General features: G+C 45.3%; 1 protein-coding gene across 4 annotated transcripts in view; it reads left to right on the top strand.

Moving 5' to 3' along the window:
- Nucleotides 1-26791, top strand: part of SH3BP4 (SH3 domain binding protein 4) — a 193480-nt gene that overhangs the window by 35436 nt on the left and 131253 nt on the right. For all 4 annotated transcript variants that reach the window (XM_070732266.1, XM_070732265.1, XM_070732263.1 and 1 more), the window contains one exon: nt 19908-20172. In XM_070732266.1, the coding sequence (XP_070588367.1) occupies nt 20134-20172 (39 nt within the window). In that variant the 5' untranslated portion in view covers nt 19908-20133. The remainder of the gene's footprint in view (nt 1-19907; nt 20173-26791) is intronic.

The raw sequence follows: 26791 nt of genomic DNA, 5'->3' as shown, positions 1-26791 counted from the left end.
CAGCGCCAACCACAACGGGGGCACTGCTTGCGGTTCCTAAGAAGGAGACAGAGCACATTCCCTCTTCAGAAATATTTCTGGAAAATGTTAAACGACCTTGGGAGACTCCTGCTGCGGCTCAAGGCCCATCCATGATTGATCGCAAGTTTTATACGTTCGATCAAGAGATGGAGGCACTATTGGCTCCGCCAACCATAGACCAACCTGTGGTGAGTTTAGTATCAAATGCCCTGGTATTATCAGAAGTTTCAGATGGACTAAAGGCAGAGGACAAAAAAGCGGAGAATGTGGTGTTAAAAACGCACCAGATGGCAGCTTGGACTTTGCGCGCAGCCTCGGCGGCTTCATTCTTCAACCGTGCCACCATCTTGTGGATGCAGGATATTCAATCCAGAGTGAATCCCAAGGACAGCAGACTTCGCCAGGATCTGAACAAGTTGTTGGCAGCCACTGAATTTTCCGCGGATGCCACCGTGGATGCAGCCAAATTTGCATCCAGAGAATGGCTTCCTCTGTAACATCCCGCAGATTGATCTGGCTTCGCAGCTGGCAGGCCAATGTGAAATCCAAGTGGCGCCTGGCCTCTGCTCGCTTCCAGGGCGAGAAATTGTTTGGTGATTCCTTAGACAATGTCCTTATCAAAGACAAGGACAAGAAGGTGCTGCCTAGATCTAATAGACGAACGGAAAGGCGCTTCAACCCCTTTTATCGACGCCAGCCATTTCGCTCTGAGCCCGGCTCGTCAACCTCCCAAGGATCGAGGCCCTTTTCCCAGGGCTCTTTCAACCAGGGAGGCTTTCGATCCGATAAGCCGTACTCTGCGGACTGGGGCAAATCCTACCAACAGAACTGACGCCCATTTAAAGGCTCCAATTTTAGGGGGTCTAGATGAAGCATATGACTCAACAGACTACCCTCTTGGGGGCAAGCTGCAAAATTTCGCACACCATTGGAAGACCACATTCACAGACTCTTGGGCAATTTCTACCGCGTCCCAGGGTTTGAGGATCGAATTCTCCCACATGCCCCCAAACAGGTTCATCCTATGCCCGCAAGTAACAGATCCTCAGAAGAGATTGTTGTTAGACAGAGAGATCCTCCATCTATTAGAAATACAGGCAATAGAGGAAGTACCTTTACATCTACAAGGGAAGGGCTTTTACTCGGCCATCTTCCTAGTTCCAAAGACCTCCGGAGGGTTTCGCCTAATTTTAAACCTAAAGCAACTGAACCGCTAAGTACGCTTCTCAGTTCGAACAAATCGGTATTCGACCAGGAAATTCAAGAAACTTTTGCCCTGAAATCCGAACAAATATTTGGAACTCAAACACTCGAGAGAGCTGAAGACAGAAGCCGGCAAGCTACAGAGAGAGAGAGCCACAGACAGTAGCGGGCGAGCGAGAGAGCTGAAGATAGAAGCCGGCAAGCTACAGAGAGAGAGAGAGAGAGCCAGGGGCGAGCAAGAGAAATGAAGCCGGAAGCCAGCAAGCTACAGAGAGATACACACACACACACACACACGGGAACAGAAGCAGGCAAGCTAGAGGGAGAGACAACTGAGGAGGGGAATTTATTTTAAATTGTTTCGGTTCTCAACCAAATCGGTTCTCAACCACACTTCCAGAATGAATTGTGGTCAAGAACTGAGGTATCACTGTAGTTTATAATTATCTTCTTTTAATGATGAGCTGTGAGCCATATGCCTAAGTATTTAATTCTTTTTGTTGCTTGCAATCCTGAAATTTTTTCTAGTTCCTTTATCTGTGCTTGAATGCAATTTTTGGGTAAGAATTTGATTTTATCTTTGTTAATTTTTAAACCTGCGGCCTTCCCAAATAGTTTTAATTCCTTTAACAGATTGGTTATTGATGATTTTGGTTCTTCAAGGAAGAATACCAAGTCATCCGCGAAAGCTTAGGTTTTATAAATTTCTTTATTAATTTTGGTGCCTTTAATATTCGTGTTATTTCTAATTTGATTAAGTAATACTTCAAGTGATAATATAAATAATAGGGATGATAAAGGGCAGCCTTGTCTTACGCTTTTACAAATTTTAAGTTCATCAGTCAAGTCACCATTTACCTTCACCCTCGCCCTTTGATTAGTATATATGGCATCAATAATTTTTTCAAATTTAGGACCAAATTTCATAATTTTAATTTGCTGTTTTAAAAAGTCCCAATTTAAATTGTCGAAGGTTTTTTGTGCATCTAGAAAAAGCATAGCCAATTAGAAACATAGAAACATAGAAGACTGACGGCAGAAAAAGACCCCATGGTCCATCTAGTCTGCCCTTTTACTATTTCCTGTATTTTATCTTACAATGGATATATGTTTATCCCAGGCATGTTTAAATTCGGTTACTGTGGATTTACCAACCACGTCTGCTGGAAGTTTGTTCCAAGGATCTACTACTCTTTCAGTAAAATAATACTTTCTCATGTTGCCTTTGATCTTTCCCCCAACTAACTTCAGATTGTGTCCCCTTGTTCTTGTGTTCACTTTCCTGTTAAAAACACTTCCCTCCTGAACCCTATTTAACCCTTTAACATATTTAAATGTTTCGATCATGTCCCCCCTTTTCCTTCTGTCTTCCAGACTATACAGATTGAGTTCATTAAGTCTTTCCTGATACGTTTTATACTTCAGACCTTCCACCATTCTTGTAGCCCGTCTTTGGACCCGTTCAATTTTGTCAATATCTTTTTGTAGGTGAGGTCTCCAGAACTGAACACAGTACTCCAAATGTGGTCTCACCAGCGCTCTATATAAGGGGATCACAATCTCCCTCTTCCTGCTTGTTATACCTCTAGCTATGCAGCCAAGCATCCTACTTGCCTTTCCTACCGCCCGACCACACTGCTCACCCATTTTGAGACTGTCAGAAATCACTACCCCTAAATCCTTCTCTTCTGAAGTTTTTGCTAACACAGAATTGCCAATGCAATACTCAGATTTAGGATTCCTTTTCCCCAAGTGCATTATTTTACATTTGGAAACATTAAACTGCAGTTTCCATTGCTTTGACCATTTATCTAGTAACGCTAACGCTAATTGTTTATCACTGTTACCTTCGTAAAATTCTAATATGTTTAGAACTATTCTAGTATTGTTTCTGATTTGTTGTGTGGGTAGAAATCCATTTTGATCGGAATGAATAGTTTTGTTTAAGATTTTTTTTATCCTTTCTGCAATAATTGTCGTAAAAATTTTGTAATCCACATTTAATAGTGAAATTGGTGTATAATTTTTTAATTTGGGTCTGTGTCGTTTTTATGAATTAATGTGATGTAGGTTTTTTACCAGGATTTTGGGCAGATTGCTGTTTGCAGGATTTTATTATAAACTTCCAACATCAAATCTCCTATAATATCAATTGTGGCCTTATAAAATTCACCTTGACTGCTCCCCTCACTCGCCTTCTACAGAAAAACGTTCCATTCCAATGGGGCACCGAAGAACAACAAGCCTTTCTTAATCTCAAAAAAGCTTTCATGCAAGAACCTGTACTCCAATACACTGATCCCCACCGTCCATTTATCGTCGAAGCCAACGCCTCCGACGTTGGAGTAGGAGCTGTACTTCTCCAACAACACCATGACAGCGGACCTTTATTTCCCTGTGCCTATTATTCTAGAAAATTAAAACCCCCCAAACAGAATTATACCATTTGGGAAAAGGAACTTTTAGCCATCAAGACTGCTTTTGAAACCTGGCGACATCACCTGGAAGGAGCCCGTCACCAAGTACAGGTCAGAACTGACCACAAAAACTTGGAATTTCTCCAAACTGCCAGGAAGCTAACCCAGTGACAAATGTGATGGTCCTTCTTTGCCAGATTTGATTTCCGCATTACCTACATTTCCAAGTGGGACAACACACAAGCCGACGCACTCTCTCGCAAACCTGAATACACCAACAACCACGAACCTGCGCCGCTTCATACCATTCTGCCTCTAGCGTCAATCGCAGCCGCCCACACTGCGGTAGATCTTCGCGAAAGAATTTGGGAAGCGCAATTCCAGGACCCCTTTGTCACCCAAAGGAAACAGGATCTAGAACCTGATTCCCCATGGACCATCATGGACGACTTGCTTCGCTACCGTGACCTGCTCTACGTTCCCGCAGGTCCACTCTGAGGTCTCATCTTCAACCGGTGTCACAATAATCCCGCCGCCGGGCATTTTGGCCTCTTCAAAACCCTACACCTCATTTCTCGTACCTTTTGGTGGCCCAGACTCTGCCATGATGTCAGTACCTATGTTAACTCATGTATCCGTTGTCGCCAAGCCAAAGCCGCCACTGGACCCCCTCCAGGATTATTGCAACCTTTATCTACACCTGAACGACTCTGGGGTACCATTTCAATGGACTTCCTCACCTGCTTACCTGTTTTCCCAAGGGTTCACTGCTATATTTGTAGTAGTGGACACATTAACCAAGATGGCTCATTTCATCCCTTGTCGTCGAATTCCTACAGCCAAAATCACAGCTCACCTATTTATCCAAAATATCTTCCACCTCCATGGCTTACCCAATACCATCGTCTCCGACCGCGGTCCACAATTCACCGCCCAGTTCTGGAAAGAACTCATGACCTCTCTCCAAGTCAAGATTTCCCTGGCATCTACCCATCACCCCCAAACAGATGGGGGCACCAAAAAACTTATTGGCATCCTGCAACAATACATCCGTTGTTTTGTTCATGACAGACAAAACGATTGGTCCAAATATCTCTCTGTGGCGTTATTTGCCTTTAATAACTCTGAACATACCTCTACACAGACCACACCGTTCTGCGCCACCTACGGGTTCCATCCCCGTTTGTTTCCGCTCACTCCGGCTGATTTGCCGTTTCCACGTGCTGGTGATTTTCTCAACGAGTTACGTGCCGTTCATCAACTCGTCCAACGTTCCTTAACTCAAGCCAAAGAGGACTACAAACGCTTTGCCGACTGTTCCCGCAGAGACACTCCCCCATTAACTGTTGGTGATCGAGTTTGGCTTTCTACTAAATACCTTTCTTCGGAACCTCACCGCAAGCTGAATCAATGTTTTATTGGCCCGTTTTATGTGCCATTCATCAACTCGTCCAACGTTCCTTAACTCAAGCCAAAGAGGACTACAAACGCTTTGCCGACTGTTCCCGCAGAGACACTCCCCCGTTAACTGTTGGTGATCGAGTTTGGCTTTCTACTAAATACCTTTCTTCGGAACCTCACCGCAAGCTGGATCAATGTTTTATTGGCCCTTTCCCTGTTGAAACGGTCATCAATCCTGTCACATACCGTTTGACTCTACCTTCTTCCATGCGGGTGCATCCCATTTTTCATCGCTCCCTATTGCTGCCAGTCTCCCCTGACTCTCCACTTCGAGCCCCACTTCCGGACCCTGCCGGTCCTGCACCCTCCAAGCCAGATGCTGCCCTTTGCATTCCACTACAACACTTGGACATTATTAGCATCCGAGACTCTCGTTGGCTTAACAACAGTCTCCAATACCAGGTGGAATGGTCCGGAGGTGGGCCTGACTCCACTGTTTGGATGGATGCTCAGGACAATGACACTACTGGTTTGATTGCTAATTTTCATGTTCATTTCCCTGATAAACCTCACCCGGATTTTTGTCAAGGGGAGGGGAGGGAAGGAGGGGGATGGTGTTGTACATACTCTTGATCAGTTGGAGGATGATGAAGATATTGAAGACTCAAATTCAGATAGTGTTTATGAAGTAGTGGGGGGCCAGGGGTTACAGGTAGTAGAACAGGTGGGAGGCCAGCCACAGGATGGGGCTATATGTTCAGGATCTAGTGAGGGAGAATTAGAGGCACGCTGGGTTAATCCTAAATTCAGAAGAATTCAGAAACGTAGAGAGCAAATGTCGGAAGAAGATATTAAGGAGATGAATGGGTTAAATAATTGAGTGAGGTAATTGGCACATCATGGGACTAGTAAAAAAGAAGGGTGGAGTTTCAACGTTGCCGAACAAAAGGATGTTGATTTTTTAATTGTCTCAATTTATGCACCAAATGACAACCAAAAACAATTCTATAAAGATTTACATGAATTCTGTGTGATTAACTGTCTGTCTGCTGTTTTTTAGTGAGCATGCTTTTATGAAATAAATCTTGTCTAGCAGAGCAGGAGAAGGAATGTAAGGAATGCAATTAAGAGAGATTACAGAGCCAGGAGAGATACGCCAGGATGAAATATGTGTATGACTGGAAGAGAAGAGAATAAAGGAGTTTCTTTGTTTATGAAATAATGTGTTTGATAAAAGTTATTTGCACTTGCTGAATTTCTACCAGAAACCAGAACAGAAAGGAACAAAAGTAAAGGGAAAAGGAAGAAGTAAATAACTAATGGACGAAATAAGATTGCTTTCAATAAACATAAATGGCTTAAATGTTATAAGAAAAAGGAATAAAGTGTATCATAAATTAATAAAGCAAAACAGTGATATAATTTGTATTCAAGAAACTCATATTAAAAAAGGACAACAACAATTATTATAGAATCCAAAATTGGGCAACTTATATTGGGCACCAGTCAAAAAAGGGGGATCGCTGTTTACATAAAACCATGGCTAAATTCAAAATTAATGTATGCGGATGAGGATGGTAGAATTCTGATTGTTCAGAGTAAAAACTACCACAATTGTAAATATATACGCACCTAGTATTAACCAGAAGAAATTCTACAGAAAAATCCACACAAAATTACAGGAAATAAAATGGCAAAAACTGTTAATTATTGGTGATTTTAATGCAATAGTAGACAGGAAAAGAGATTATAAAACAAAGAATAAAAGAATAAAGAAAAGCAGGAAAATAATACCTGATTCTTGCAGCTGTCAGAGGAGTATCAATTAAAAGACTTATGGAGATATTTCTTTTCAAATACTTCTAACTACACTTTTTTTTCAAACCCACATCAATCCTGGTCTAGGATAGATATGGCGTTGGCAAATCAGGATTTAGTAAATCAAACAATAAAATGTGAAATCCTTCCCAATACATGGGCACACCACAACCCCCTGAGCATAAAGTGGAAAGACTCTGAAAAAAAAATGCTACCAAAAGGTGGATACTAAATCAAACAATAAAGAGAAAGCATATGTTAGTATGCTGGAAAAAGAATTAAAAATCTTCCTACCAATAAACAAAAATGATGACACTACAATATTTAATTTATGGGACACTACAAAAGCTTATATCAGAGGGTTGTCAACAGCGTTTCAGGCATCATATAATAGAAACAAAAAAAATAAAACAAATGAACTGACCACAAGTCTAAGAACTTTGGAACGAGAACTGCAGAGAGACCCCTCAGATATAAAATTTTTAGAAGAGTTAAATACAACACAATACAAAATCAATATAATAATGCAAGAGGAACTGGCAAAGAAATTGAAAAGAACAAAACAAAACTTTTTCGAAAATGCAAATAAGCCAGGCAGGTGGTTGGCATATAAAATAGGTAAAGAAAGAGCGGATAGGAATATAGATAAGCTAACTGGGCTTGTTACTCACGTACCTGCCTCCCAGCTGTGTGTCAACAGCCCTGCCTGTGCTGCTCGAGGAGGTGGCCGGGTTGGCGGTGGAGTTCCCCGGACTTATTGTCCTGGGGGACTCCAATCTGCCATCACTCGGCGGTTCCTCTGGATTGGCACAGGAGTTCATGGCCACCATGACAGCCATGGACCTGACCTAAGTAGTTCAGAGTCCGACTCACGAGGGTGGACACACACCCGATATGATATTCCTCTCGGAGCAATTGAATAATGGTCTGAGACTAAGGGGCTTAGAAGCATTGCCTTTGTCATGGTCAGATCATTTTCTACTGCGGCTTGATTTCCTGGCTCCAATCCTCCCCCGTAGGGAGGCAGAACCGATTAGGAGGTCCCACCCCAGACGCCTGATGGACCCTGAGGGCTTTCAGAGGGCGCTTGGGGTTTTACCAGATTCATTCGTCCACAGCTCGGCAGAGTCTCTTCCTGAGGCCTGGAACAAGGCTGCAGCGGAGGCTCTCGACCGAATTGCGCCTTTGTGACCTCTCTGTGGCACTAGACCCCGTAGAGCTCCATGGTTCAACAAGGAGCTCCGGGAGTTGAAACGCCAGAAGAGACGTCTAGAGAAGTGATGGAGGAAAAGTAAGTCTGAATCCAACCGAACACTTGTAAGAGCTTTTATTAAGACCTACAAAGTGGCGCTCAAGGCGGCAAGATGCGCATACCATGCCGCCTTGATTGCATCAGCGGAATCTTGCCCGGCCACTCTGTTTAGGGTGACTCGCTCCCTTCTAAATCAGGGGGGAGTTGGGGAGCCCTTACAGGGTAGTGCCGAGGAATTTAACTCGTTTTTCGCTGATAAAGTCGCTCGGATCCGGGCTGATCTCAACTCCAATTGCATAGCAGTATTGGCTGACAATGAGTCAGTCGAGGTGACTGGGGCTAAACGTTTTTGTCCATCAGTCTGGGAGGAATTTGACTTGGTGACACCTGATGAAGTGGACAAGGCCATTGGAGCTGTGATTTCCGCCACCTGTCTACTGGATCCGTGTCCCTCTTGGTTGGTTTCGGCCAGCCGAGAAGTGACAAGGAGCTGGGCCCAGGAGATTGTCAACGCCTCCTTGGGGAGGGGGTCCTTTCCGGCCCTTTATAAGGAGGCACTTGTGCGCTCACGCCTCAAGAAGCCTTTCCTGGACCCAGCCGTGTTTAATAACTACCGTCCAGTCTCCAACCTTCCCTTTATGGGGAAGGTTGTTGAGAAGGTGGTGGCGCTCCAACTCCAGCGGTCCTTGGAAGAAGCCGATTACCTAGGTCCTCAGCAGTCTGGATTCAGGCCCGGCTACAGCACGGAAACTGCTTTGGTCACGTTGATGGATGATCTCTGGCGGGCCCGGGACTGGGGCTTGTCCTCTATCCTGGTGCTTCTTGACCTCTCAGTGGCTTTCGATACCATTGACCATGGTATCCTTCTGCACTGGCTGGAGGGGTTGGGAGTGGGAGGCACTGTTCTTCAGTGGTTCTCCTCCTACCTCTCCGGTTGGTCACAGTTAGTGTTAGTGGGGGGGTCAGAGGTTGACCTCTAGGTCTCTCCCTTGTGGGGTGCCTCAGGGGTCGGTCCTCTCCCCCCTGCTATTTAATATCCACATGAAACCGCTGGGTGAGATCATCCAAGGGCATGGGGTGAGGTATCATCAATACGCCGATGATACCCAGCTATACATCTCTACCCCATGTCCAGTCAATGAAGCAGTGGAAGTGATGTGCCGGTGCCTGGAGGCTGTTGGGGCCTGGATGGGTGTCAACAAACTCAAACTCAACCCAGACAAGACGGAGTGGCTGTGGGTCTTGCCTCCCAAGGACAATTCCATCTGTCTGTCCATAACCCGGGGGAGGAACTATTGACCCCCTCAGAGAGGGTCCGCAAATTGGGCGTCCTCCTCGATCCACAGCTGACATTGGAACATCATCTTTCGGCTGTGGCGAGGAGGGTGTTTGCCCAGGTTTGCCTGGTGCACCAGTTGCTGCCCTATTTGGACAGGGAGTCATTGCTCACAGTCACTCATGCCCTCATCACCTCGAGGTTCGATTACTGCAACGTTCTCTACATGGGGCTACTTTTGAAAAGTGTTCGGAAACTTCAGATTGTGCAGAATGTGGCCGCGAGAGCCATCGTGGGGCTTCCTAGATTCGCCCACATTTCTGCAACACTCTGTGGCCTGCACTTGCTGCCGATCGGTTTCTGGTCACAATTCAAAGTGTTGGTAATGACCTTTAAGGCCCTACATGGCATTGGGCCATAATACATCTGGAACCGCCTTCTACCGCACTACAAGCGTACACTGACGATATGGCCTTCATTCTTGAAGAGCCTCTAGAAAATGCTATTATCCTCTGATGAGATTGAAAGGTTCGGAAAAGTTGCGGGACTTAAAATTAATAAAACCAAAACTAAAATAATATATGACAATTAAGCAAAACGAAAAATTAGAGAACTCCATTGGTGTAAATATAGTTAAAAAGGTTAGGTACTTAGGATTAACACTTACATCGAAATGTTCAACAATAAAAAGAGACAACTATGACATAATAATTGAAAGAGCAAAAACGGACCTAGATAAATGGACAAAACTTCAACTATCACTTCTTGGCAAAATCGCTTTAATAAAGATGAATGCACTCCCAAAATTATTATATTTGTTTCAAACAGCCACTATTAAATTAAACAAAAACTTTTTTGACACTCTCGACAAAATAATTCACAAATTCATCTGGGTCAAAAAGAAAGCTAGAATCAAATTAAGATATCTACAGGATCATAAGACAAGAGGAGGGATGGGGTTACCAAACTGGAGATTATATCAACAGGCCACAGCCATGACCTGGATTAAAGATTGGATAATCTTAAGAGATAGAAGATTATTGCAAATAGAGGGCTTCAATTTGGAATTTGGATGGCACTCCTATCTGTTTGGTGCAAAAAACAAAACACATAGCTATTTCAAACAACACTACATAAGGAAAAAATTAATAGAAATTTGGTTAAAAATCAAAGGGCAACACTATACACAACTACCAAATTGGATATCACCAACAGAAGCAATATTTTACCCAAATACATTAGATATAAATAAAATTTTAACATACGAGCAATTATTAAATGATGATTCCCAATTACATAAAATCCAAGGATTACGAGATAAAGGGATTAATATAGACTGGATCCACTACCTAAAAATACAGTTAAAATACAATCAAGATAAGAAAATAGGATTCCAACGGAGAAATCAATTACAGGTAGATAAAATATTATTCGGTCCAGAAGAAAAATTGGTCTCAAAATTTTATAAACAACTCCTTAATGTTGAAATGATGGAAGATCAGGTCAAAGGGCCCATGATAGCATGGGCCCAAAATTTTGGATACACTATTAGTATTGATGAGTGGGGATTATATATATTTACTAATTATAAATTGACAACATCTTCAACATATAAAGAGAATATCTATAAAATGTTTTACATGTGGCATTTGCCACCTGCCCGACTTTCTAAAATGTTCCCAAATAGATCACCAACATGCTAGAAGTGCCTAAAGAAAATTGGAACCTTCTACCATACATGGTGGACTTGCCCCAATGCCAGAAAATACTTGACTAAAATCAAAAGCCTTTTAGAGCAAATAACAAATTACAAATTCCACTAAACCAGAGTTATACTTGCTCGGAATTATCAGGCAAAAGATAGCAAAAGAGAACAGATACCTAATAGATACATAACTACCGCGGCCAGAATCATATTTGCGCAAAATTGGACACTAAATAATGTTCCATCAACTTTAAATATAATAAATAAAATCTTTGAAATTGCTGAGATGGATAAATTGATAATGGAAATTAGACAAAAAGATAATACAGAATTCTACCAGACGTGGAAAAGATGGTATAACTGGGTCGACCAAAAAAAATATTTAAAACTTTAAACACTTACAATGCAGTCAAATATGTTATTTCCTAGCAATCTTGTTACCCGTTGTTATTCCTTTATTATAAAATATTGGATACAAGAGTGAAATATACATGACCAAGATTCTTGTAAAGATATGAACATAGTAAACAATAGTGAAAGCTGTAGTAACAATGCCAATCTGTAGGCTGGCAAAAACATGTTTTGTTATCATTTATTAAGTTTTTTTTCCTTCTTTTTTTCTTTCTTCCCTCTCTTGTGTACTGTGTGTATTGATTTATTGTTTTCTTTTCTTTGCATTGTATTTGTCTTGTTTCTGTGTAAATAATTAATAAAAAATATTTTTTTTAAAAAAGAATATCACAAAGAGAGTCCATCCTTGCAAGATAAACAACCAATAAACAACCATTTGCTAATCCTCTGTTAGCTTCTTTTATGTATAGAAATGCAAATCTTGAATCGCAATACAGTAGCTCCTCAAAACAAAAAGACGGCAGACCAAATCCACACCAATATGTTACTTTCTTAAATATGGAGGGAAATAATTCTGACAAGAAAAAGAACCAAAAAAAGTCCAAATATCATCCAAATCAAATCAAAGCCAAGTTCCAAATTTTACACAGCCTTTAAAGCCTTTCAAAGCAGAAGAGAAAATAGTGGGCAATTTGCTGAATCATAGCTTTTGCTGCACACCTCCATTATTAAGCAGCCGCTACGTTCCCACTTCCAGCTTTTCTTTTTCCTTTTGGTAAACAATTCTCCAAAAATCTTTTAAAAAGTCTTTAGCACTCCATTTTCACCAGCACACCGTTAGGTACTTCTTCACTTCGCCTATGCTCAAGCTTTTTTTCTCTTCCCAGATGTTACCGATCTTCTTTCATCTCCTGCATTGCGTTGTCTTTCCACGACTATTGTTGGCACAGCCATTGCTGTCTGGCCGACTTCGCACCACTGCCGGCGCGAGACAGGCCGGTTCGTCCAATGGGGGTTTGCTGATCCCCCAATCAGACCACCACCAGCATCCCCTACGTCACCTCCTTGCAGAGGGCTCGGTTCAGAAGAACTGAGACCCCCAGACGGTGGAGATTCAGAGCTACCCTCATGAGAGCAAGGGAAGCTCTGTGTTGTCGTGGTCATTGACCCCGCCCATCCCCCAAAACCCAACTGTTGAGGGCCTAGATAATCGGCTTCTTCCAAGGACCATTGGAGCTGGAGCACAACCACCTTCTCAACAACCTTCCCCATAAAGGGAAGGTTGGAGACTGGACAATAGTTGTTGAGAATGGTGGGTCCAGGGAAGGCTTCTTCAGGAGGGGGCACACAAGTGCCTCCTTGTAAGGAGCTGGAAAGGACCCCCTCCCCAAGGAAGCATTGACAATCTCCTGGATCCAGATCTGTGTCACCTCCCTGCTGGCCGAAACAAGCCAGGAGGGACACGGATCGAGCAAACAGGTGGCTCCAATGGCCTTATCCACTTCATCAGGTGTCACCAGATCAAACTCTTCCCAGACAGATGGACAAGGACGGGCCCCAGTCACCTCGACTGACTCATTATCAGTCGATTCTGTTATCCAATCGGAGTCGAGGTCCGCCCAGATCCGAGCAACTTTATCAGCGAAAAATGTGTTAAAATCCTCGGCATTACTCTGCAAGGGCTCCCCAACTCCCCCCTGGTTAAGAAGGGAGCAGGTTACCCTAAACAGAGCAGCCGGGCAAGATTCCACTGATGCAATCAAGGTGGCATGATACACGCATATTGCCGCCTTGAGCGCCACTTTGTAAGTCTTAATATGAGCTCTTACAAGTGTTCAGTGAGATTCGGCATTTAATTAGAAAATCTCTATTAAAAATCTGGTATGAAATTAAAAAGAAATATTATATAAAAATTCTCAGATGGTTATTTATAATGGAAGCCATTGTTTATCCAAACCTGATTGATCCCACTAAAACATTAAAATATAAGGACATTTTACATCCAAACGGAGACCTAAAAACTAGGCAAGAACTTGAACTACACAACAATAAGTTAGACTGCTGGATATATTTAAAAATAAAATCTATATATATCAAGGATAAGGAAGCCCCTGGCATCGATACTTTATTTAACACCCTAGATAAAATATTGAAAGGCAGGAAGAGAGATTAATCTCTAAAATTTATCAACAACTTTTTGATCATGACAGACCAGAAGATATAGTTAAAGACCCCATGATCGTGTGGGCAAAAAACATCCAACATAATATACACTTAGCGAACTGGGAGAAATCATGGAATATTATATGTAAAATTACATTGTCAGCTACTTATAAACAAAACTTCTATAAAATCTTTTACAGATGGTACTTGTCCCCATCAAGACTCGCAAAGATCAATTCCAAATTAAATGATAACTGTTGCAACTGTAAGAAACAGGCAGGTACTTTTTTTTTACATGTGGTGGTCCTGCCCCAAAATTCAAAATGTTTGAAAAAAATACGCATAGATGGCTCACAGAAATTACAAATGAGGAGATAGAATTAACACCAGAAGGAATGCTTCTAGGAATCTGGAAAAAACAATACCCCCCCAAAACGCTTTTTCTCATGACGCATATAATCACTGTGGCAAGAATCTCAATTGCACAAATATGGAAAAAAGATCAGATTCCACCCAACAATCTAATTATAGAAAAAAATCTATAGATGTGCGGAAATGGACGGAATGACGAATGCAATAAAAAATGGCATGAATGGATCCATAATAAAACCAAATCTAACAATACAGAGTATCAGTGTATACATATGGGTAAAAAATAATTATAGGAATATAAAAATACATAGACTAATGAAACAACTACAGTAGAACCTCAACATACGAGCTGCTCTATATACGAGCATTTCGAGATGCGAGCTAGGAGGGGAGAGATATTTTTATTCTACTTACGAGCCCAAATTCGGGATACGAGCGCTCACCGCCTGTCCTGTCAGCGGCCCAGCCACCTTCACCCGCCAAAGCCGGCATCCCAAACCGTACGCGAGGGAACTCTCAGGAAGAAGGATGAGTCAGAGGCAGGTCTTGCCGGGCCGATTGCTGAGCGAGGGCGGGGCGCGGAAGGAGGCGAACGCGCCGCCGCACCAGCCCCCTCAAGCCGCTCCGTCCGGGATGGGGCTCCTCTGGAGCCCCCGTGCGTCCCTCCGGAGGAGCCCCATCCCGGACGGAGCGGCCTGAGGGGGCCGGTGCGGTGGCGCCTCTGCTTCCTTCCGCCGCCGCCGGGCTCCGCCCGGCTGTCATTTTGTAGAGAAGCAAGAAGCGGAGGAAGAGCTGGATGTGAGCCATCTATGCGTATTTTTTTCAAACATTTTGAATTTTGGGGCAGGACCACCACATGTAAAAAAAAAGTACCTGCCTGTTTCTTACAGTTGCAACAGTTATCATTTAATTTGGAATTGATCCAATAGGCTGGCGGCGGCGGAGGAAGGCGAATGCGGCTTGGAAGCTGGGAGGGGGGCGGAATGTCTTTGGCCACTTAGCTCTTCCTCCGAAAGGAAAGCATGGAGGTTGCCTCTCTCCTCCCATATTCCGCCCCCCTCCCAGCTTCCAAGCCGCATTCGCGGAATATGGGAGGAGAGAGGCAACCTCCATGCTTTCCTTTCGGAGGAAGAGCTAAGTGGCCAAAGACATTCCGCCCCCCTCCCAGCTTCCAAGCCGCATTCGCCTTCCTCCGCCGCCGCCAGCCTCCGCCCGGCTGTCATTTTGTAGAGAAGCGAGAAGCGGAGGAAGAGCTGGATGCTGGCGGCGGCGGAGGAAGGCAAATGCGGCTTGGAAGCTGGGAGGGGGCGGAACGTCTTTGGCCACTTAGCTCTTCCTCCGAAAGGAAAGCGTGGAGGCTGCTTCTCTCCTCCCATATTCCGCCCCCCTCCCAGTTTGCAAGCTGCATTCGCCTTCCTCCGCCACCACCAGCATCCAGCTCTTCCTCCGCTTCTCGCTTCTCTACAAAATGACAGCCGGGCGGAGCCTGGCGGCGGCGGAGGAAGGCAAATGCGGCTTGGAAGCTGGGAGGGGGGGCGGAATATGGGAGGAGAGAGGCAGCCTCCACGCTTTCCTTTCGGAGGAAGAGCTAAGTGGCCAAAGACGTTCACACACCCCCGCTTCCAAGCCACATTCGCCTTCCTCTGCCGCCGCCAGCCGCCGCCCGGCTGTCATTTTGTAGAGAAGCGAGAAGCGGATGAAGAGCTGGATGCTGGTGGTGGCGGAGGAAGGCGAATGCGGCCCGGAGCCTCCCGAACTCCGAACTTTTGCCAAACTTCCGGGTTCGGGGTTCGGGAGGCTGCTGGGAAGGGCCCCCCCCCCCGCCCGGCAGTCACCTTTTAAAACAGCCCCCGGGCTGTTTTAAAAGGTGACAGCCGGGCGGCAGCGTTTTTTTTTGCGTTTTTTTTTTGGTTGCACGGATTAATTGACTTTACATTGTTTCCTATGGGAAACAATGTTTCGTCATACGAGCTTTTCGACTTACGAGCCTCCTTCCCGCACCAATAAAATTCGTAAGTCGAGGTACTACTGTATTTCTGTTCAATCACTATTTATAAAATCTAAGGTACTTACATTTGTTTCATATATGTGAATGTATATAGTCTAATATAACACTAAGTATAAGAAGTGATGATATAAGATGTAATAGAAATGGAGTATGACCTGTTTAACAATGTATATATGATATATATTTTTTCCTTTTAAAAATAAAAAGAAACTTGTTTTTTTAAAAAAAAAAAATAGAGTGGCTGCAAAGCAGAACGGGTGCAGGGGCTGAGCACAGAGAGCTGGGTTGGATGCGGCAGATGAAGCCTCTGCGCCCTGCCGCTGCCAATCTCAATGGAATCAGCTGCTGCGCCAAGCAAGCTGCAATATGGTTCTTAGTCAGTGGTGGCCGGGAGAGCACAAGTTGGGCAGGCAGGAGCAGCTTGCTTGGCAACGTGGCCGATTCCATTGAGATTGGCAGGGCACGGGGCACAGAGGTTTCATCCCCTGTGCATCGTCGAGGAGCGCTCTGCTCCTACCCCCCTTCTGCCTGGCAGGCACTCTGTGCGGCGGCTGAAGCCGTAGCAGTGGCTATCTTGGCATGGAAAGCCAGATCGGGAGCAGTGTCTGAAACCACTGCACCTCTCGTGCTGTTCCTGGAATCTGTCACAACACCGAGCAAGCTGCCACCTGCCCAGCTTTCATTCCCTGGCTCCCACTTGCCTGCGGCAGACGCACTATGGCTTGGAGTCAACGGGGGCAGGTAGCGCAAGCCAGGGGGGTGGCAGCTTCCTTGGGGTTGCAGTCGTTTCCACCGGGATTGGCAGGGCGCTGAGGTTTCAAGACAGCCACTGCTGCAGCTTCAGCTTCCCTAGGGCTTCTCCCGTTCTTAGCTCTGGAGACACCCACCCCTGCTGATTCTCAGGTTGCTCTCTTTTCTTGGCGGGGGTGCCACAGCCTCTGGAGCCATAGCCCCCACATGGCCCGGGAAGGAAAGGTGCAGGGAGCCCCCACCCGCCAATCCTGCGGTCCCCCCGGGAAGAAGCCGAGATAGAGAAAAAAAGAGGCAAAGGGAGGGAGAGACATAGATGGAGCCAGGGAGATGAGAGGTAAAGAGAGGGGGGAAGTAAGAGTGGCAGGGAATGAGAGAGAGAAAGGAGAAGAAAAAAATGAGAAAATGATGGAGGGAAAGAACGAGGGGGAGGAAAAAGAAACAAATGAGAGAAAGGGAGAGAAGGAAAAAGAGTGAGAAGGAAGGGAGAGAAAGAGAGAGATGAGAGCAAAATCAGGAGAAAAAGAGAAAATGATGGAGGCAGAGAATGAGAGGAAAGAGAGAGAAACAAAAGAGAGAGAAAAATGATTCTTGATTTAAATCATATGGTTAAAAGCATCCAAAGAAGTAGAGAAAAACCAGCCTTCACCTGTTTTGGAAATGGTTCAAGAGTGAACACACACACACACAAATACACACACACACACACACACACACAAACGGGGGGAGGAGACAGGGATGGAAATAAAAGGGGGGAGTGAGGGGGAGGGAATGAGAGAAAGGGAGAAAGAGAGAGTAAAGATAAAATGATGGAGGGAAAGAATGAGGTAGAGGAAATAGTCAAGTGAGAGAGACAGGAGAAAAATGAGAGAAAGATTGAGAGAGAGAGAATGAGAGGGGGAAAGGAAAACAAATGAGAGAGAAAGGGAGAGAAAGAAAAAAGGACAGAGAGAGAGGAAAGAGAAAAACAAATGAAAGTGAGTGAAATGAGAGCAAAAAGTAGGAGAGAGAGAAATAAATGAAAGAGAGAAGGGGGAGAGAGGGAGAGATACACATAGAATAAGAGAGAGGGAACAGGGAAAAGAAAGAGAGAAGTGGAGAGAAAGGAAGAAAGAAAAGGGAAAGAGAGGGAGGGAAAAAAGTGAAGAGGAAGGAGGGAAGAAAGGAAGGAAAGAAGGAAGGAAGACATTTCCCACAGAAAACACTGGGATCCATAAAATTCACCCACTTGTGGCTGGAGAGGTTCATATGACTGGGTGGGAGAGATGTTGGCCATGCCCATCCAGGTTCTGAAGTCCTGGTGTTTTCTTTACTGTGGGAAAGTGCAGGTACAAAGGGCTCTTGGAGTGTTTTAAGGTTGCAGAGACCTCCAAGGTCCCTTCTAGTTCTTACTGCTAGTGGAGTGCTACAGCTGCTGCTAGTTGTGTGTTTCCTAAGCAGAAGCCAAGGCTACCTTTAAGCCACATGGACTATAGAGATATTAAGCCCATCCTCTAGCCCTGTGATGGTGAGCCTATGGCACCCAGTTTTCATAAAAATTGGGATGTTTGTGCCTTATCTGAGCCCTGCAAAAAGCAGGTATGCAGAGAGTTTGAGAGGCCTGCAAAGTGCTCCTGGGGGGAGGCAGGGGGGACAAAAGTTTTTTTCTTACCTCTTCGCAATCTTGGTGTCTCTTATAGTCTGAAAAATATGGTAATTTATTATTTATTATTGTTTATTAGATTTGTATGCATAATTTGTCCTATTGGCACTCAGAGATAAATATGTGGGTGTTTCATTGCAGTTTGGGCACTCGATCTCAAAAAGAGACAGAGTGCCCAAACTGCCCCAGATTCTTTAAAAAAAAATACTAAGTCATCAGTGAAGGCCTGCATTTTATATTCTTTTTCTTGATTTTAGTCCCTTTGATCTCCTGATTAGATCAGTGTAAAAATGACATGATGTTTAAAGACAATTTTTAAAAAACCCTAAAAAATAAAAGAACAGGCATTAAGCACCAGATGCATAGAAGCAGGGATTTACCAAACCAGATGTTCCATTCTGGGGCTACTTGGATTGGAACAAAGAAGAATCCACTTGCAGAGATTTCAAATCAAACACATCTATATTTTAAAATGAGTTTGTTCAAGCATGATCAGGTTTTTTAGTTCATGTTGGCAGAGTTTCAGGTCAAATTGGCTAACAGTGGGTTGCAGCTGCGAGTTAAATCTAATTTAGACATTCCTCAGTGATATAATGTCCTTCAAACACACATACTCATGAATCTTCAGGCTTTCCTCAGATAGCTGCATCTCTGCTCAGTGAATTTAAAAGGATAATAGCAGTTTGCCAGTGAAGCATTTCTGGAACTCTGGATCTAGGACCACCACTATTCAAACACACCTCTTTATCCATAAATCTTCACTTATATACTGTCTGGGTGTGGTCATCTGTTTCCTAGATATATTCACGGTATAGACTTTCTTTCATAGAGATATTACCTTCTAGAACTTTTCCCATAAAGATATTCCTGTCTGTTTCGTGACCTTCTGACCCTCACATCTAATAGTAGCTCCTGATCCCCAATGTCTCCCTCCTCCTCTGAGTCAGACATTACCACCATTGGGGTTTCTACAGTCTCTGGTGGTTCCTCAGGTTTCACGGGTTCCAGTTCTCCCCCACTCTCACTCTCTGACACATTTTTCAAGAACACTGGACTAAAGTACCAACACAGGCCCAGTTCATTCTCCTCAGAATATGTGACTAACTGAGCTGGTCAGGGACCACTCACAATACCAGATAGAACCCAGGGGATAGATCAGTATATCTCAGCTGAAAGAGGTATGGACTCTAACTCTCAGAATTCTCCACCCAGCCATCAAGCAGTTTCCATAAAAGATTGTGGAGAATAATAAACCTAAGAATATGTGGGAGTTTCGTATCCAGAAAGATAGGCAAGTCCCTTCCAACTCTGTTAATCTGTTGCATCAGAGACGTGATACCCTTTTGGTTTATTGCTTATTGCTGTGACCTCCCAAAGTTAAATATTCTGGATTGCTATATGCCGCCCAAAGTCCATCAAGATTTGGGCGGCCTATAAATCTAATAAATAAATATAAGTCAAATAAATAAACAAGATTTATGTAATTTAAACATATAAAGATGCTTATCATGCTTGTTTTTCTTTTCAGGTATATATTGTGGAAGAAACTATTGAATGACATTGGTAATTGCAACCATTGAAAATAATTGGCACAGAATTTGTTACATCTCTTCTACAGAAGATGACCCATTAGATTTTCTGATTTCTTAAGAAACAACAACACTGTCATCCTAAAATGGCAGCCCAGAGGATTCGTGCTGCTAATGCCAGTTGCCTTTCACGATGCAAATCTGAGGGGATGCTTATAGACTTCAATGAAGAATTTTCAGAAACAAGTTTCAGTTCTGTCAAAGGTGAGTTTTTTCTGTTTTTTCCTGATCTATGACATTAAATCAGAATGAAACTGTTGGGAAGAGAATAGATTATTACATACATATTGCAGATTCTACAGATCATACTATAAATTGTTTACTTTCACTTGGAAACTAAATTATCTGCCCATTTTTGGGCTTGTGCTCAAGTGATTATTCCTACCCTTTAGAACAGTGATTTTCAACCTTTTTTGAGCCGCGGCACATTTTTTACATTTACAAAATCCTGGGGCACACCACCAACCAAAATGACACAAATCAAATAAATAAATAAATACCGTATTTTTCGCTCCATAAGACGCAGTTTTTTTCCTCCCAAAGTAGGATGAAAAATCACCCTCGTCTTATGGAGCGAAGATGCAGGCAGGGAGGGGGGGGAGGTGCTGGAGCAGAGGGGGGGGGCGGCGATATACTTACCAAAGGGCCCCGGGGAAATTGAATAATGGGGGGGCCCTGGCGCTTCTCCTGCTGAGCCCAGCTGCTGCGGCTGGAGGCGCGCCCGCTCTAGCGTTCCTTTCGGCCGGCCGCTGCCTGTGCAAAGTTTGGCTGCGAACTCGGAAGCGCCATCCCGCCGGCCGGCTGGCTGGCTAGCTGCTGCCTGGCCCCCTCCCTCCCGGAGGAGGGTCTCCCTCCGCACCACCAGCGGCGCTCCCCCCGCCAGCCAGCCAAGCCCCGCGCCCGCCGGAACCGGCTCCTCGCTCTCCCCCCGCCGCCCGCCACGTTTGCAGGAGGTGGGGAGGGTCGGGTGGCCCGCCAAGGCCAGGAGGGATGCCGCTGCCCCCCCCTTCCCTCTCTCCGCCTGCCGCTGCACCTCCTTGACGCCGAGAGGAAATGCCGGCAAAGGTTTTTCTTATTTTGAATATTCCGAGTGAGCTAGCAGGGAGATAGGGAGCGCATGCAAGAGAGGGAGAGAGAGAAAGAGAGGGAAAGGGGGGAGAGGGGGGAGAGAAAGAGAGAGGGAGAGAAAGGGGGGAGAGAAAGAGATAGCAAGAGAGAGAGAACAAGAGAGAGAAAGAGCATGAGAAAGAAAACAAGAGAGAAAGAGAGAGAGAGAGAAAGCAAAAGAGACAGAAAGAAAACAAGAGAGAGAAAGTGAGAAGAAGAGAGAAAGAGGGGGAGAGAGAGAGAAAGAGAGAGGGGGAGAGAGAGAAAGAAAGAGAGGGAGTGGGAGAAAGAGAGTGGGAGAGGGGGGAGAGATAGCAAGAGAGGGAGAGAGAGAAAGAGAGGGAAAGGGGGGAGAGGGGGGAGAGAAAGAGAGAGGGAGAGGGGGAGAGATAGCAAGAGAGGGAGAGAGTGAAAGAGAGAGGGAAAGGGGGAGAGAGGGGGGAGAGAAAGAGAGAGGGAGGGAGAGAGAGGAGATAAAGGAAGAGGAGAGAGAGAAAGGAAGAGAAAGAAAGAAAGAGGGATAGAAAGAGAGAGTGAGAGATGCTCAGTGAGCCTTTCTTTGAAGTTGCCTTTCTTTCTTTCTTTCTTTCTTTCTTTCTCTCTTTCTTTCTTTTTCTCTCTTGCTCTCTTGCTCTTTCATTCTTTTTTCTTTCTCTTGCTTTCTTTCTTTCTTTTGCTTTCTCTCCTTCCTTCCCTCCTTCCATTTCTTTCATTCCCCCTCTCTATTTTTATTTCTCTTTCATTTTCTTTCTTTCTCTCTTTCTTGCTTTCTTGCTCTTTTTCTTTCTCTCTTTTACCTTCCCTTCCTCTATTTCTTCTTTTCTTTCTCCTTCCTACCTTCTTCCCTCCCTCCCTCCCTTCAGTCCTTCCTCTCTTACTGTCCCCTTTCATAAGTTTCCTTGCTTCCTTCCTCTGTTCCTGTCCCTTCCCCCTTTCTTTCTTTCTTTCTTTCTTTCTTTCTTTCTTTCCTTCCTTCCTTTCCTCCCTCCATTTCTTGCTTTCCTTTTCCTTCCTCCCTTCTTTCCTCCCTCACTCCCTTCTTTCACTCCTTCCTCTCTTCCTCTCCCCTTTCACACCTTTCCTTGCTTCCTTTGCACCCTTCTATGTTATTGTAATAAATATTTTAGCCCACTTTTTGGCTCAAAATATTTTTTTTCTATTTTCCTCCTCTAAAATCTAGGTGCGTCTTATCAGCAGGTGCGTCTTATAGAGCGAAAAATACGGTAAATACATACATACATACATACATACATACATACATACATACATACATACATAACCCCCTCGTATATACAATCCCATGTAACATCCCCTTATAAATACAGTCAATCATCAATCATCCCTACTCAAATTTATATCTCATTTCTGGGTACTTCTCCTGTCTATTCCCCTTTTCTCTCTCATGTTTGTCATTTCTCTCTCTTCCTCCCTTTTTCCCTCATTCCTTTTCCCTCTCACTTCTCCTCTTTTTCCATCCCTGTCTCTCTCCCCCCCTTATGTGTGTGTGTGTATACACACTGGAACCATTTCCAAAACTAGTTGAGGGCTGGAGTTTTTTTCTCTTTTATTCTTTTCAAAAACATGTGTGGGCTGGGGGGGCGTTTCTTATTATTTGGGTGCTTTTTACCATATGCTTCAAGAATCACCCCTCTCTCTCTCTTTTGTTTCTCTCTCCTCTCATTCTCTGCCTCAATCGTTTTCTCATTTCTCCTTTTTTCTCCCCTTTTTGTTCTCATTTCTCTCTCCTTTCCTCTCCCTATCTGTCTTGCTTTCTCTCTCTCTTGCTATCTCTTTTTCTCTCTTGCTTTCCTTCTCTCTCTCTCGTTCTCTCTCTTATTTTCTCTATCTCTTTTGCTCTCTCTCTCGTTCTCTCTCTTATTTTCTTTCTCTCTCTCTCTCATGCTTTCTCTCTCTTATTTTCTTTCTCTCTCTCTGTTGCTCTCTCGTTCTCTTTTTTTCTTTCTCTCTCTCTTGTTCTCTCTTATTTTCTTTCTCTCTCTCTTGTTCTTTCTCTCTCTCTCTTTCTCCCTCCCCCTCTTTCTCTCTCTTTTTCTCACTTTCTCTCTCTTGTTTTCTCTCTCTCTCTCTTGCTTTCTCTCTCTCTCTCTTGTTTTCTTTCTCACACTCTTTCTCTCTCCTCTCTCTTGCTATCTCTTTCTCTCCCCCCTTTCTCTCTCTCTCTCTCACTTTCTCTCTATCTTGCTGTCTGTTGCTCTCACTCACTCTCGTTCTCTCTCCGTTCTTCTCAGCGGAGGCTGGCGAAGGTGATATTCAATGTCGGGGGCGCGCGGGCGGTTGCGCACGCTCCCTATCCCCCTGCTAGCCCGCTTGGAATATTCAAAATAAGAAAAGCCTTCGCTGGCGAAGGTTTTTCTTATTTTGAATATTCCGAGCGGGCTAGCAGGGGAATAGAGAGCGTGCGCAACCGCCCCCGCATTCCCGACATTGAATATCACCTCCGCTGGCCTCCGCTGAGAGAACGCCTGCCCCGTCTCTCCTGCAACCCCTTGCTGAGAGCCCGGGACGAAAGTGCTCTCGGCAAAGGTGAGACGGGCAGGGCGTGCGTTCCGGGTGCGGGAGGAGTCGCGCCGAAAGGCAGGAGACAGCAGAGGAAGAGAGGGGGCGGGCAGGGGGCAGCGCCGAAAAGCCAAGGGGGCCGGAGGCACCGTGGGGAGGCAGGGGCGCCCGCGGCTCCCTTCCCTTCTGCTGCCGGCGCCTCCCCGCCCCCGCCTCCCCCGCGGGCTGGCAGGGGGATGAGGAGCGCACACACACGCGCAGCTTTCGGGGAAGCGACGAGAAGCTATGGGCGCGAGGGGGCCGACTTTCAAAGCAACCTTTGCCGGCCTCCCGCGGGAGGGTGCCAATAGCGGCAGCGGCGGCGGGCAATAGCGGGGGGGCCGGAGCCGCCTCACGGCACACCTGACCATGTCTCGCGGCACACTAGTGTGCCACGGCACACCGGTTGAAAAACACTGCTTTAGAAGATGATGCATGCATGCATGGATGTGACCACACCCTTTCCCTTCACACCACAGATATGCATTGCTTGCTTGCTTGCTTGCTTGCTTGCTTGCTTGCTTGCTTGCTTGCTTGCTTGCTTGCTTGCTTGCTTGCTTGCTTGCTTGCTTGCTTGCTTGCTTGCTTGCTTGCTTGCTTGCTTTATTTATTTATTTATTTATTTAGTCAGTCAAGTACGTATTGGTAGTATACATAGATATAATACTGTTTACATACATGAGATGGGTACTAATAAGATGGAAACATTAGGACAGGGACGGTAGACATGATAGTGCACTTATGCACGCCTCGTGGGAATCAGGTGAGGTCAACTGGATAGTCTAAGGGTAAAGTTTGGGGGGGTTGGTGATGAAACTACAGAGTCAGGTAGTGAGTTCCAGGCATTAATTATTTGGTTGATGAAGTTGTATTTTCTACAGTCAGGTTTGGAACAGTTTACTTGAGTTTGTATCTGTTGTGTGTTCGTGTATTGTTGTGGTTAAAGCTGAAGTAGTTGACAGGAAGGACATTGTAGCAGATGATTTTATGAGCTATGCTTAGGTTGTGTCGAAGGTCACTTAGTTCTAAACTTTCTAAGCCTAGGACAGTGATGGCGAACCTTTATTTGTCCGCGTGCCAAAAGGGTTATGTGTGGATGTGCTAACATTCATGCACGTGCCCACATCCCCTTCCCTCCCCCCACGCATCCGAACCCTCCCCACGCTGCCCAGGCCTCAGTGTTCCCTCTAATGTGCGTACCCATGCGCCCCCGTGCGCAAAAGCAACCCCCCCCCGGCAGCCTTTTCCAAGGTGCGCAAAGGAGCCAGGCATTGGAGTTGGAGGCGGGGAGCAACAAGAAAAGTGCAGAGGCCAGTGAAGATTTTTGTTGTTCTGAACGCGCGCTCCCGTGGGGGGGGGCAGGGAGGCCACAACCGAGAGACTCGGCACTGGCCCATCCATGGTGGATGAGGGCAGCCGCGGCTCCCTTTCCTTCTCCCACCACCGGCGCCTCCCGCCCGAGGAACCTGTGGCACCGGCTGCCACCTTGGCAGGAGGCGCCAGCAGTAGGAGAAGGAAAGGGAGCTGTGGCTGCCCCCACCCACTGCGGATGGCTGGTGTTGAGCCTCTCGGTTGTGCCTCCCCGCCCCCCACCTGGGCGTGCTAGCAGGGGGATGGGGAGCTCCGAAACGTTGCTCAAAGCTAATTAAAACAAGCACTTGGTTTGGGGGCTTTTGCCGGTCACAATCCCAACTCACAGCCATCCCGCCTCCCAAGCGTCCCTTTTAAGGCCGGGGGCTCACCAGCGCGCTTCCTCCGCCCTCTAGGACTCAGCTAAGGAAAGCCGCACACTCATCCAGGCGACTCAGCAGATCGCACTGAGGCCAGTCCAGCGCCTGGCGAACAGCGTGCTCTTGAAGCCTGCAAGCATGTCGGCTCCGGGCAGATCCGAGTCTGCTTGCAGCAGAGCCATGATGGCTGGTTTGCCCGAACAGGCTGCTGGGCCAAATCGTCGCCGCTCAGATACAGCCGCGGGAGAACTGGCACCATGGCTGCCTTCGCGCGCGGCTTAGGAGGAAATGGCGGAGGCCCCACCCTCACAGTGCCCGTCCCCACTCTCCATGTGGTGGAGAATGCAAAAGATGAGCCCGGGAAAGCGGAGACTTCCAGTAGTGGAAACGCCTTCTGGATTTCTTTAAATAAGGAGCCTCCAACCTTGGCCTCTTTAAGACTTGTGGACTTCAATTCCCAGAATTCTGGCAGTTGAAGTCCAAAAGTCTTAAAGCCATCAAGTTTGAAGGCCCCTGATTTAAATTGTTTCTCAAATTGTGCAATTCTGAAGATGTGGGCTTCATCTCCCAGAATTACCCAGCCAACATGGCTGGCTCCGAAGGTTTCTGGGAATTGAAGTCCAAGTGTCATATATTTGCCCAGTTTAAAAAATATTGCTTTAGATCTTTTCTCTCTTGCCCCTCCTCCCACTTCCTCCTCCCATTTAAAAGCTAAAACAAAATATATACCCTGCTAAAAAAAAAAAGAAAGGGAACACTTAAACAACACAATATAACTCCAAGTAAATCAAACTTCTGTGAAACCAAACTGTCCACTTAAGAAGCCAACATTGAATGACAATCAATTTCACATGCTGTTGTGCATATTCAACTTTGTACAGAACAAAGTATTCAATGAGAATACAGTATTCATTCAGATCTAGGATGTGTTATTTGAGTGTTCCCTTTATTTTTTTCAGCAGTATAGTTGCAATGCACCCTTACCTGAAAATTAAGTTCCTCTGAAAATACATAGCATACATAGCATCATTATTCCCTATCAAAATGACAGTTTAATACAAGTGTCCCCAAACTTGGCCACTTTAAGAGTTGTGGACTTCAACTCCCAGAATCCTCCAGCCAGCAAAGCTGACTGGAGAATTCTGGGAGTTGAAGTCCACAACTCTTAAAGTGGCCAAGTTTGGAGATCTCTGGTTTAATAGGACTGCTGATACAAAACGAGAGCCAGTTTGATGTAGTGGTTAAGGCATCAGGTTACAAACCAGAAGATAGTGAGTTCTAGCCTCGCCTTAAGCACAAACCCAGCTGGTTGACCTTGGGCCAGTCACCCTTCTCAGCTCTAGGAAACAGGCAAATCACTTCTGAAAAACCTTGAAAACAAAACTGCAGGGTCTTGTCCAGGCAGCCACCATGAGGTAACTCTGACTCAA

Source organism: Erythrolamprus reginae, chromosome 1 (genome assembly GCF_031021105.1).
Source record: "Erythrolamprus reginae isolate rEryReg1 chromosome 1, rEryReg1.hap1, whole genome shotgun sequence".
Lineage (NCBI taxonomy): Eukaryota > Metazoa > Chordata > Lepidosauria > Squamata > Dipsadidae > Erythrolamprus > Erythrolamprus reginae.
Note: the sequence above shows the minus strand (reverse complement) of the source record. Positions and strands in the feature narration are given on the sequence as shown.